At 43.1% G+C, this 13,879-nt stretch overlaps 1 protein-coding gene across 1 annotated transcript; it reads right to left on the reverse strand.

The window, feature by feature from the left end:
* Window positions 1–591: 591 nt before the first annotated feature.
* si:ch73-264p11.1 (uncharacterized protein LOC100000923 homolog) lies at window positions 592–10,473 on the reverse strand. Its single transcript, XM_031285267.2, has 4 exons — window positions 9,991–10,473; window positions 7,837–7,900; window positions 1,091–1,307; window positions 592–999 (listed from the first exon to the last, which is right to left on the reverse strand). The coding sequence occupies exons 1-4, from the start codon at window positions 10,146–10,148 to the stop codon at window positions 959–961; spliced, it is 480 nt and encodes a 159-aa protein (XP_031141127.1). The 5' UTR covers window positions 10,149–10,473; the 3' UTR covers window positions 592–958.
* Window positions 10,474–13,879: the final 3,406 nt, after the last annotated feature.

Below are 13,879 nucleotides of genomic sequence, written 5' to 3' on the forward strand. Positions count from 1 at the left end.
CGGCAAAAGCTCTGCCTGGAGCCTCCGCAGAACTGTAAACAAAAGCGGCGCCGCAGTAAACTGCCGTGACCTAACACGACACACACACACACATACACAGAACGTGGAAGGTGTGTTGTTGCCAGAAGACACATTTAGTTTCTAAAGAAGCTGGAGGCAGCAAAAAAAAAAAAAACAGCTGGCTAAACTGTTTAAAAATAGCAGGTTTGTTCAGGACACCCCCGTCTGTCGCTTTCACGTCACCTTTTCAGCTCGCCTCAGCTCGCTGAGAACCTCGACTGAGGAGGTACTAAAAAAAGTACCTGTTAGCAGGTACCAGGGACTTTTTTTCGTAATGGAAAACCAAAAAAGGCGAGTAGAGTCGAGGCGAGTCGAGCAGGTACCATGTAATGGAAAAGCGCCATTAGATTCTTTTCACACAATGGTGTGTTAAAAATATCCCGTTAATGCTCTTCAGCGGAACAGAAATAGCTCCCACATACATGTACAGCCGCAAAGGAGAAGCAGAAATACAAGACAATTACAATTATCGCTAGAACAAGAGTCTGCAGCCCTGTGAGGCTGCACTGAGGTTTAGTGATGCTTCACCACTAAATGAAAACGATCTTATATCATAGACCATTCACATACAGTCTGGGCATGCATGTGCCGGTTAGCAAATCGGAGCAGATTGGAGCAGATAATGTTAATAGATGAAGACAACGTCATTACAGTTCATCCTCTGGGGATCATGGAAGTCTGAACCAGATCTCATGGTAATCCATCCAACAGTTGTTGAGATATTTCGGTCTGAGCGACCAACCTCTCCACTCATAACTACGGGAATACAAGCAGATGTTTGTCCAAGTTCCTTATTCATTATTCTGAATTTGATCCAGTCTGTGAACCTTTTTAAGCACCCATAGTTCAGAGAAAATGTCTTTTCCGCTCTCCTAATGTGTTAAAGTGTCAAAGTTGTTCAATCAGGCAACACTTCGACGTAATCTGAGTCAGGAGCATCTAAAAGAAAATGGAAGAAAAGCTTAAATATGTCACTTATAAAAAAAAGATGCAGTTAGAATAAGACAGGAAGATCAAATATATGACGTACTCTCATAGTCATGGTCTTCCTCGGGTACGGGCATCTGCTTCCCCTGTGCCTCAGGTGAATCAGGTGGATCATGACGTTTTTGGGGCTGGATCAACAAGGCCGTCTTTCTTTTGACAGAGTGGCGAAGGTGCATGGCCAGGCCCTGGTTCTTCCTTTTATAGTGACGGACCAGATCGTCCAAATTCTTAAAAAATGCCTCATCCAAACCTCCCGCTGTCTGAAGGAACAACAACGAAGGCATAGAGTAAATAACATCTCCATGGAGAGGAAAAACATGTGAACAGAGAAGGACAACAGTGCATGTGAAAGCTTTGTCGATTCATCGATTGGAAAAAATGTCCATCACAGATTTCCTCGAGCCAGAGGTGATGTCTTTACGTGTCTTGTTTAGTTCGACCAACAATCCAAAACCCAAAAGTATTCAGTGATGAGAAAATATAGCAAAACCTCACATTGGAGAAGCTGTAGAAGTAGATGTCAATTATCAATTATTCAATTATCAAAATAGTTGCCAATTAACTTTCTTTCCACAGAATAATCAACTAATAGTTTTACTTCTAAATCGAACAACAACATGTAGGAAGCAGGGGGAAAAAAACACAATGTTAAAGAAGAGAAACTAATTCTTAGAAGTGGAAACACAATATATTATAATGCCTCTGTGCCGGTGATTTGGCAAAAACTACCACTCGGACTTAAGAATGAACTGATCAGATTTTGGAAGTCAAAGGTCAAAGTAACTTCTAGCCTGGCTCTACGGATGTACATTGCCGGGATAATGCCTGACATCACCCTTTCTGTCTTTGTTCTTTATCGGAGCTGGTTTAAGAAAAACAAACAAGCCAGAACGTTTGTTCCCCTATCCCAGAATAAATAAGCGGTGTAACCATTGTTGACACGTTGTGGAGTAAGGTCTGACTTAAGGCTGTTTTAGGGTTCTGCGTAGAATCGACGGCGTACCCCTGCAGACCCCTCTGCCTCTACACCGGACCCTACGCCGTAGCCTGACGTGCACCTCTCAAAAAATTTAACTACACGTCGCGGCCACGCACGTCACTGGTTCTCCTTCTCCATAAACAACATGAAATCAAGGAGAGGGTTAACTTCTCCTGCTCCAGATTTCCCACCGTGGTCAGAAAAAACAGAGAAGACACTTTGTTTCTCTCACTAGGGTCACAACTTGCTCTGAAGCTAATCGCCGTCACACACCAACGCACAAGTAAACAACGAGTTTTGCGATTGACCCTCCGGAAACCACACCCCCCCCCCCCTAGCGTTCTGGCGGTGAAATACACTGCGATGCAAAGAAGTCAAAGTCAAGTTTATTTCATCCATAGAAATGGAAATTACAGTGCTCATACCCGCCTAATACAATACGATAAATACAATATAATACAATACAATACATAAATACAATACAAAATGTATAAACATGTACGTTTAAAGTGCTTGTTGTGCTGTCTGATAGTCTGAGGTATAAAAGAGAGAGCATACCGCTTAGTTTGTGTCACAGGAGGCCTTAGCCTACCGCTATGTTCCATAACTCTGCCCCTCAAATTACCATGAAGAGGGTGACCCGGGTCCCTCGTTATTTTCTGTGTCATTTTTTCTAGACGGATGTCATATACTTGATCCACTGTATTTAACTCTCCTACCATTTTTCCAGCCCTTTTAGTCACTCTATCAATCCTGGCCTTCTCGGTTATCCCAGCATTCCCCCCCAACCCACCACACAGTAACTCCAAACACTACTGAAAGAAAGAAACACTTAAAGAAACACCTTCAACCCCGACGCAGAACTCCGAAAGGGCCACGACGCTGTAGGAGCGACGGCGTGGAGTTTACGCACAACCATAAAACGGCTCACAATGACGCGTTTTGGGCCAGAAAAAATAAGAATTCCTACGATAATCGTGACAACATTTCACACAGATGTCAAATAAGATAAAATGATGAAGTGATGACACTTCATATCCATGGCTGTTTTTCAACGCCCTAACTCGGGAACAGAAGGGGAGACATTTGGTCGGAGATAGTGACACTAATCTTAAAACTGTGGTGACGGGTTGAAGATGTGTGGGAAGCAGGGCTGAAGTACTCGAGTCCGGTCCTGGACTCGAGACGGTTTTTCTATGGTCTCGGACTTGTCTCGGACTCGCTGGTATTTGGATCTGGACTTGTCTCGGTCTCTGCCACTGGTCTTGCCAAATATGGCTTTTGGTCTCGACCGAGTCCAGGTGTCTTTATTATGTTTATAATAATATTGGAGGGAAGGTGAAACACAGGCCACCTGATAACCAATCACACACTAGATTATCTTCGCACGGCACGCCCTGCATCTGCGTGCCCTGCTAACGTTATTGCCATTCATTTTCATTGATTCACACACACTGTAACAAACGAAGATGTCTGCCAATTCTGCCATGATCAAATTTGGTTATAGAAATCCCCAGGAAACACAGGGCAGACTGCAAATTCTGCAAAGCAACAATTTCGGAAAACCTGTGGGACAACGTCAAACTTAGTAAGACAGCTGCAGAGGCATCATATGGCGTTTTTCCATTACATGGTACCTGCTCGACTCGCCTCGACGCACTGTGCGTCCGTTTTCCATTGCAGATTTTAGTACCGCCTCAGCGTGGCTGGTCGTCTTATATAGCGGCGCCGCAGTAAACTGCTGTGACCTAACGCGACACACACACAGAACATCGAAGGTGTGTGTTGTTGCCAGAAGACACATTTTGTTTCAAATGAAGCTGGAGGCAGCAAAAAAAAAAATACACAGCTGGCTAAACTGTTTAAAAATAGCAGGTTTGTTCAGGACACCCCCGTCTGTCGCTTTCACGTCACCTTTTGGTATCGGCTCAGCTCGCTTGGAACCTCGACTGAGGTGGTACTAAAAAAAAGTACCTGTTAGCAGGTACCAGGTACTTTTTTTCGTAATGAAAACCCAACAAAGGCGAGTAGAGTCGAGGCGAGTCGAGCAGGTACCATGTGATGGAAAAGCACTTATACATTGGGGTAGGTTAACTGCAGAGCTAGGAGCTGCTTAGCCATATGTGTTAACGTTAACATTAGCTAACATAGCGGAAGATAAAGGTAATGTTCTTGGACATAAAGTTATCATAACTTACGTCTGGTATTAGTGGTTTCATGAGGTAAAAAAAATTCAAACGATTGTGGTATTGTTCAAGCTCCATGTCGCACTTAAGCTACACAATACAGCACAGCAGGCCCGGTGTGATGCGTGTGAGTGGAGGAGACGCTGCGCATGATTATGGCATAGCCCAATTAGGCTAATAAAGTAATGATTAAAAAAACATAAATGCTTGATCAAGGACCCGGCCCAGCCCGGCCTGAGGATAGTGGTGGGAAATATCAGCCTGATCCGGCCCGTGGGTCCACTTCGGGCTTGGGCTCGGGCAGAGAATCTAAACTCTATTGTCTTGGACTCTAACCTCTTTGGACTCGGTCTTGACTTGGTCTCGACTAGTCCTGGTCTTGGACTCGACAAAGGTGGTCTTGACTACAGCCCTGGTGGGAAACATCAACGTTTCGCCAAAAAAAAAATACACTTTCCTTCAAAGTCTTTACTACACATATGATATTAGCTTGGACGTAAACTGCAACGTGACTGGTTGGCAGAGGCAATACAAGTGACCAACATGAAGCAACGTATGACACAGCACACAACAATAGCGGGAACTAGACCCAACGAAGAAGAATAACGTATGACACAGCACACAACAATAGTGGGAACTAGACCCAACGAAGAAGAATAACGTATGACACAGCACACAACAATAGTGGGAACTAGACCCAAAGAAGAATAAAAAAGAAGAAAAAATGTAGAGGGCATAATGTTCGGCTTGGACTATTTTTTTTGTAGTACCCTTATATGCAGGTTGGTGTGTGAGAGCGCATGTGGGTGGGTGGGTGGGTTTCCTGTGTAAAAGAGGGGGAGAGAAATAAAGGGGGAGACAATGTTGACCAAAGGAAAAAAGAAAGAAAGAAACAACAACAACAACAAAAAATGCTACAATGCTTATGGGGGCATCTCTGCTGGGCAAAGAGGCGCTTGGTTGGACGGGGGCGGGTTAGAGGACAATAAAAAAAAAAAAGTAAAAAACATCAATGAAAGAAACATGACGTAAAAAGTCTTCTCTAAATCTGAATCAGTCAAACATGAAAGAGGAAATCAAATCTCTGATCTAAATGCAAACTGCGTAACAAATCTTAAACTCTTTTTCCATTTCCTTTTGACTTCATCGCTAAAAAAAACTGCAGAGATGTGGGCGGCCATTCAGAGATCTGGAATATTTGCAATTAGCATTTATGCAGATTTGATCAAACCTTTTATGTTTTCAGTGGAAAAAAAGCATCCCTCAATGATATGGCAGCCCATCCTTGTGGTACAAAGTGTTGAGTGGTGTGTGTGTGTGTGTGTGTGTGTGTGTGTGTGCATGTGTGTGTGCGTGTGCGTGTAGACATATAGTACGTCAGAGGAGTTTCCTGTGACGAGGGCTTGAGCTAATGACTGCTGAGTTTCCATATCGGTTGTGAATGTTCCTCAAAATAATCTGATCTGTGGTGTCTACATTTACATGTATTAGTTTTAGGAGGAGGAGGAGGAAGAGGAGGAGGAGGAGGAGGGCAAATGCAACTAATGCAACTCAAATAAATCCACTATATATATATATAGTAATACGAATTATAAATAAGATGACAACATACCAAAGTTAATAAAACTGAAGGATTTAGTTGAATTCTGAACTTTGTTACTTACAGTATGTTTAAAGCAAAAAAACAACAGATTACAGCCTGAAAATGTGCAGAAGTTGTCTGTCTGTCTGTCTGTCTGTCTGTTTGTCTGTCTCTCTGTCTGTCTGTCTCTCTGTTTGTCTGTCTGTCTGTCTCTCTGTCTGTCTGTCTCTCTGTCTGTCTGTCTCTCTGCCTCTCTGTCTGTCTGTCTCTCTGCCTGTCTGTTTGTCTCTCTGTCTGTCTGTCTCTCTGTCTGTCTGCCTCTCTGTCTGTCTGTCTGTCTCTCTGCCTCTCTGTCTGTCTGTCTCTCTCTGTCTGCCTCTCTGTCTGTCTGTCTGTCTCTCTGTCTGTCTGTCTCTCTGTCTGTCTGTCTCTCTGCCTCTCTGTCTGTCTGTCTCTCTGCCTGTCTGTCTGTCTCTCTGTCTGTCTCTCTGTCTGTCTGCCTCTCTGTCTGTCTGTCTGTCTCTCTGCCTCTCTGTCTCTCTGCCTCTCTGTCTGTCTGTCTGTCTGTCTGTCTCTCTGTCTGTCTGTCTCTCTGCCTCTCTGTCTGTCTGCCTCTCTGTCTGTCTGTCTGTCTGCCTCTCTGTCTGTCTGTCTGTCTGCCTCTCTGTCTGCCTCTCTGTCTGTCTCTCTGTCTGTCTGTCTCTCTGTCTGTCTGTCTCTCTGCCTCTCTGTCTGTCTGTCTCTCTCTCTGTCTGTCTCTCTGCCTGTCTGTTTGTCTCTCTGTCTGTCTGTCTCTCTGTCTGTCTGCCTCTCTGTCTGTCTGCCCTGTCTCTCTGCCTCTCTGTCTGTCTGTCTCTCTCTGTCTGCCTCTCTGTCTGTCTGTCTGTCTCTCTGTCTGTCTGTCTCTCTGTCTGTCTGTCTCTCTGCCTCTCTGTCTGTCTGTCTCTCTCTCTGTCTGTCTCTCTGCCTGTCTGTTTGTCTCTCTGTCTGTCTGTCTCTCTGTCTGTCTGCCTCTCTGTCTGTCTGTCTGTCTCTCTGCCTCTCTGCCTCTCTGTCTGTCTGTCTGTCTGTCTGTCTCTCTGTCTGTCTGTCTCTCTGCCTCTCTGTCTGTCTGCCTCTCTGTCTGTCTGTCTGTCTGCCTCTCTGTCTGTCTGTCCGTCTGCCTCTCTGTCTGCCTCTCTGTCTGTCTGTCTGTCTCTCTGTCTGTCTGTCTCTCTGTCTGTCTGTCTCTCTGCCTCTCTGTCTGTCTGTCTCTCTCTCTGTCTGTCTCTCTGCCTGTCTGTTTGTCTCTCTGTCTGTCTGTCTCTCTGTCTGTCTGCCTCTCTGTCTGTCTGTCTGTCTCTCTGCCTCTCTGCCTCTCTGTCTGTCTGTCTGTCTGTCTGTCTGTCTCTCTGTCTGTCTGTCTCTCTGCCTCTCTGTCTGTCTGCCTCTCTGTCTGTCTGTCTGTCTGCCTCTCTGTCTGTCTGTCTGTCTGCCTCTCTGTCTGTCTGTCTGTCTGTCTGTCTGCCTCTCTGTCTGTCTGTCTGTCTGCCTCTCTGTCTGTCTGTCTGTCTGTCTGTCTGCCTCTCTGTCTGTCTGTCTGTCTGTCTGTCTGCCTGTCTGTGGACAGATTTTGTCACTGCGATATCGTCACAATTTTAAAATGTTTTGCCTCAATAAAATATATTTTAAAGAAAGATGTTTCTTGATGTAAATCAGGAAATATCTGATCAAAGAATCGGACCAAACATTTAACACCAACTTTCAATATTTAACATATTTTGACACATTTCTGTCAGTATTTCAAAGTATTAGGGTTCAATATCCAGCCTGCAGAAGACTCCATTTTTCTCAGAATTGAAATTGTGTTTGGAGAGCAAACAACATTTAGACCTTTATGTTGGTGAAATTTATGAACAAATAATAAATGAAATGGATGCAATGAAAGGACGTGGATCCTGGCTATGGCACTAAATGCTTATGTACAGCATGTGTGTGTGTGTGTGTGTGTGTGTGTGTGTGTGTGTGTGTGTGTGTGTGTGTGTGTGTGTGTGTGTGTTTACCATGAGAGTATAGTTTCCAGTGTGTGTCTGCAGCAGTCTGTAGGTGTACACCACCCTCTGTTTACTGCAAAGATAAACAAGATATATGTTGTTGATACATGATTTTTTTGCAGATTTTTAACCATAAAATAATCTAATGAGGGCGCCCAGATAGCTCAGTTGGTAGAGCGGGCGCCAATATATAGAGGTTTACTCCTCGACGCAGCGGGCCCGGGTTTGACTCTGACCTGCGGCCCTTTGCTGCATATCATTCCCCCCCTCTCTCTCCCCTTTCATGTCTTCAGCTGTCATAAAAGGCGAAAATGCCCAAAAAATAATCTTGATCTCTAATGAGATGGATTTTAAGAGCAGTTTTAGTTTTAATGGATGATACAACATACCCAAATAAACAAAACATGATGCTGAAGGATTACATTACAGCTGAAGGAAAGGCATTTTACTTCCCTTTGAAAGCTTTTTTTCTGCATTTGTTCTATTAAAAATATTTGCATTTGTTGGTGCATAACGACTTTGTGTCTCATCTCGTGTATAAAAAATGTTCACACGAAAAGGCAGAAGCAGCAACCAACCATAGTGGAACCACACCAAACCACAACTAATTTTAGCTGTAACATTTGTAAAGGATAGTAGCAATACGTATAAATCTTCTAATGTTTCTTTAAACCAACTTTGACAGAAATAAATCTAATCTCCTTGTAAACAGTGAACACTGTACATTTTACATGCATTAGATTGTCCTACCTGTTGCAAAATTAAAGCATGCATACAAACAATATGTACAAGCAAAAATAGATATTTTGCTCATGCAATATTTAAAAATTATTTGGATTGATTCAACTTTGATGGCGTTTATGCGTAATACTTTCATTTGTAAGATTATAAATGGACTGTTTTTATATAGCGCTTTTCTAGTCTTTACAACTAACTACTCAAAGCACTTTTACATAGTACAGGAACTATTCACCATTCGCACACTGTGGCCGAGGCTGCCATACAAGGACTGAACTACCAACCTCCCGATTGGCAGGCGACCGCTCTACCACTGAGCCACAGTCGCCCCTGTGGTGAAATATCACTTTAAGCTAACATTCTTTTAAACAAACCTCTTCAAATACTTCATGTCTGTAAATAATTTAAATTTAAAAAAACATTACTGGGCACAAGACAAGGTTCTTTTTTAATGCACATAAATATTTTTAGTTTAAATACTTTTAATCGTTTCGCATCTGGTCGCTTCAAAGTGAAATTGAAAGTGATATCACAGACAAAAAAATCTTTTTTAGTTTCTTTTGAACGTTTCTCTTGAAATGCAATTATTGATTTTAAAAAGCTATAAAGGGTAGGGTTGATAACATTTCCCAATAAACACTTTTCAATATATTTGTTGAAATGGTCTTTACACTCCGACAGCAATAAAGACCTTATGGGCTCTGATAAAGGAGTGAAAAAGATACATCATCTGTAGCTGCTGTTACTACGACCACGTTTAAGAACCGATCAAACGCCTCCTTGCCCCGCTGCGTGTACTCCAGCCCTGCAGTACGACTGATTTGATTGGTCGTAGTTTTTACAGGATAACAGCAGCTACAGATGATCTCTCTTTTTCACTCCTTTTTCAGAGCCCTACGTTATGTATAGCTGTCAGACTGTTAAAACCATTTCAAAAAAATATAATAAAAAGTGTACATTGGAAAATGTTACCAACCCACCTTTAATCAGGCAAAAACATTAAATATAACCTGAAAATACACATCACAGAGTATGTAATAATACTAATAATATTCAGTATAAAAATACTCTTGTAAAAGTGCATTTTACTTAGATTACAATGCATCGTCTTTACAACTAACCTTGTGTTTTAGGTGTAAAATTTTAATCTGAAATGTAACAAGTAACTATAGCTGTGGAACAAATGTTGTGCAGTAAAAAGTATAATATTCCCCTGAATAATAATAATACACCAGTTTTATACAGCGTTTCCACCACTGACCAGGAGTATCTCTAACTCTAATACCAATCTTTATACTTATACAGCCGTAAAAGGACTGAAACAAACCCTTCAGATAAAGAGAAGTCTGGCACATTAAAGTGTAACGGACCAGTATAGATCGCAGAAGTGAAGAGTACTCACTAAAGACATTAAAAAGTACTCACTAAACACACAGACACATAGCTCCCTGGATGGTCTCGCTGTCTCGGATCAGGTAGGCTCCGTCCTTGTTCTTCTTCCCCAGCAGCTCCTCACACTCGGTCTTGGTGATGGCGCCGTGGTAAAACACAGGGAGAGCTGCTGCCATGGCGAGGAGCGACATCCACCAAAACCACTGAGCAAACACGTCTCAGGACAGCTTCATTTTTGAGAACAGTATCTGTGTGCACTCCCCCTGGAGATGTAAAACAGCTGCCAACAGAAGTCCAGATGAAGATGCTGATTTAGTTGCCTGAGGTATGGAGGGTCGGCAGCTGCACAGAGAGTAAAAAAGAGAAGAACTGACAGAGAGAGAGAGAGAGAGAGGGAGAGGGAGAGAGAGAGAGAGAGAGAGAGAGAGAGAGAGAGAGAGAGGTCAGCGCTCAACACATGGAGGCGTTGAGTGCACTGTGAGAAAAAACAAAGAAAGAAGAACACTACGAAGGTGGCCAAACAGTTTCACAGGAAGTGTTTATGAGACAGAGACAGAGAGAGAGAGAGAGAGAGAGAGAGAGAGAGAGAGGTACTTCCTATACTGTGACAAATACAAACCAATTAAAAAAATCTTCTTCCCCAAATTTTAAAGTCAACGTAAACTATTTGAGACTCTTTCATACAGGGACAAACTGAAATTTGATTTAGGCGAGAATTCAAACTGCTGCATCTTACGGTAGCAGCTGAATTTGTCGCTTCCTGTCACAGATTAAGAGATGACCACGGAAATACCACACAGGAGTAAACCCCCATAACTAACAGAACACCCACCTAGGTCAATAGGTCCCTGTAAATAGGTAAATATGTCAGAGTTAAATTGTGACAAAGTTGTAACAATGTGATCAAATGTGTAATGATTTTGCTGCACCATTGCACTCCTCGTGCCTTTATCACTTTATGTTTAGGTTGGTGTTTATTTTATAGTTTATGTTGGGCCAGTTATTGTCAATTTCCTTTTATTTATTAAGAGAGAGAGAGAGAGAGAGAGAGAGAGAGAGTGTGTAGCGTAACTCAGTACTGATCTTCACTTAAAGGTGCTGTAGGTAGGATTGTGAAGATCCAGGACTTAGCCAAAAAATTTGAACATCAACAACTTCTCAGTCCCTCCCCCCTTTCTGCTAAAGCCCCAAACGGTCTCCTAAGCCCCTCCCCCCACAAGGGAGAATGAATGCGTGTGCATGAGCAGTGATTGACACGCAGTTAGACACCCCCCCTGGCCCTGATTGGTGCATCTGAACAGGGAGCGGTGGATTTTTGCAAATCACATCCAGAGGAGCCGGATTTTTGTTTGCTTTGGTTTCATGTAGTTCTACTGGAACATAGGGTCAGTTTCAGCAAATATGACAGAAAGTTAGTTTTATAAGTCTTACCTACTACACCTTTAACTTACAGGTGTTACGCATCCTAAAAGACTCATCTGTCCATCTGAAAAACTATTTCCACCCATTGTTTTGACTTGTTTTATAACTTGCTTACTCTAATTCTTTACTTTTTAAAACACATTTTATGGAGGTGTTCAACGCGTAAACAAGAATCCAGTTTAAATACAAAATACATGGGACACTGACAAAGCAACAACTTGATTAGACGAGGCTCGTTGTCTTTTCACTTCACTGCTGCTCGAGCAGCAACAGGGTTTAATGTCTAACATTGAAGAAATACTAATACTACTAATATACTAACTTTAGTTACAAAACGTTTTGAAAGTAAAACTTCTTTTATTTAAGTTTTTCATGAATTTCTGTTTGTTTTGTCCATGCTCTATTTAATTAAATGAGACTTTGTGCTTAAATAAAGAGATTTAAAGTGCCCATATTATGAAAATGACCATCAGCACCGGATCCCCCCAGGGCTGCATTCTTTCTCCTCTGCTCTTCTCCCTGTACACCAACAGCTGCACCTCCAGTCACCAGTCCGTCAAGCTTCTGAAGTTTGCGGACGACACCTCCCTCATCGGACTCATCTCTGATGGAGACGAGTCCGCCTACAGGTGGGAGGCTGACCACCTGGTGACCTGGTGCAAGCAAAACAATCTAGAGCTCAACGCTCTAAAGACAGTGGAGATGGTTGTGGACTTCAGAAAGAACCCAGCCCCACCTGCCCCCATCACCCTCTGTGGCTCCACAATTGACACTGTGGAGTCTTTCCGCTTCCTGGGAACTACCATCTCCCAGGACCTCAAGTGGGAGCTGAACATCAGCTCCCTCGTCAAGAAAGCACAACAGAGGATGTACTTCCTGCGGCAGCTGAAGAAATTCAACCTGCCAAAGACAATGATGGTGCACTTTTACACAGCCATCATTGAGTCCATCCTCACATCCTCCATCACCATCTGGTACGCTGCTGCCACTGCCAAGGACAAGGGCAGGCTGCAGCGTGTCATTCGGTCAGCTGAGAAGGTGATTGGCTGCAATCTGCTGCCGCTCCAGGACCTATACGCCACCAGGACTCTGAAGCGTGCTGGAAAGATTGTGGCTGACCCCTCCCACCCCGGACACAAGCTCTTTGAGCCACTCCCCTCTGGCAGGAGGATGAGGTCCATCAGGACCAAAACCTCACGCCACATAAACAGTTTTTTCCCCTCCGCCACTAGCCTTCTAAACAAGGCTCGGAATCCATCCTGACTCTCTCCACACCCCACCTCTGGCTCCTCATGCCACTGTACCTACTCTGCTGTAGCGTCCCTTTTCACTACTGTTTAACTTATTTTACTATTTATTTAAATTTATTTTATCGTTATTAATACGTACTGTGTGTATATGTTTATACTTATATTGTTTATATCTTTTTATCCTTCTTATATTTGTATGTGTGACATGCTCCAACAACACCATGACAAATTCCTCGTATGTGCAACGTACTTGGCAATAAAGCCCTTTCTGATTCTGATTCTGATTCTGAAAAAAAAATCACTTTTTCTGGGATTTGGGGAGTTATTTTGTGTCTCTGGTGCTTCCACACACATACAAACTTGGAAAAAAACATCCATGCTGTTTTGAGTGAGATACAGGTTTCTGAATGTGTCCTGCCTTTAGTCTCCAGGTGAGCTGGTCAAAATCTGCACGGCATGCTAGCGGTTAGCCCCCTCGTTCTCAATGGCAAAGCACTGCTACAACACACACAAGTTCACCATAACCTACAAAAGAACTACTTACGTGTCCCTGTTCTGCAGGTATTCCTCGCAAAGTTGGAAGTGCGCCCTCATTTAGAAGAAGTCTCCCGGCTAATCCTGCCTTGTACTGACTGAAGTTAGAGAAACAGCTAGCTCTGTAGCTAAAACAGAGAGCTCAACACACAGGGTGAAAAGAGGAGCTGCAGCAATGTGCAGTACAACAAAAATATGGTGTTTTCTGATAATTAAACCATGTAAACCTATTCTGGTACGTCCTCAAAATACAATTATGAACCTGAAAATGAGCATAATATGAGCACTTTAATACATTAGACTATTACATATATACTGTATGCTGTATGTCTGGATGCTACAGTCTGCCCCTCAGTGCCAGTACACTGTATTTACTTTGTAAGATTTGTTTTACCCGTGTTGTCCTGCAGGAGGAGCTGTGTGCTCATCCAGACTGAGGGGCATTCAGGTGGACTAAAGGACCTGACCCTTCCCGTCAATCTGCAGCGCCGCATGGCTTCAGAGGCACAAACAGCCAGGCAGGCAGGCACACACGCACAAGCACACGCACACACACAGTTACAAAACACACACGTGTGCCTGAGCTTCTGCCATCAGGTGTTTTATTTACTCACTGCTAGTTTCCACCTCTGTTAAAGGGTGATTAGACGAGTCATAAGGTATCTATGATATAATACATGTTATTGATCTTAATTAGAATTGTATAAATGAAAAAC

The sequence above is a fragment of the Sander lucioperca genome, chromosome 23 (genome assembly GCF_008315115.2).
Source record: "Sander lucioperca isolate FBNREF2018 chromosome 23, SLUC_FBN_1.2, whole genome shotgun sequence".
NCBI lineage: Eukaryota > Metazoa > Chordata > Actinopteri > Perciformes > Percidae > Sander > Sander lucioperca.

Excerpts from the sequence above, each read along its gene's own strand:
- si:ch73-264p11.1 (XM_031285267.2), bottom strand. The coding sequence starts at position 10,148 with ATGTCGCTCCTCGCCATGGCAGCAGCTCTCCCTGTGTTTTACCACGGC. Across the intron at positions 1,308-7,836 it reads CTGGAAACTATACTCTCATG|ACAGCGGGAGGTTTGGATGA; the intron begins GTAAACACACAC and ends TTGTTCCTTCAG. Across the intron at positions 1,000-1,090 it reads GGAAGACCATGACTATGAGA|ATGCTCCTGACTCAGATTAC; the intron begins GTACGTCATATA and ends ATTTTCTTTTAG.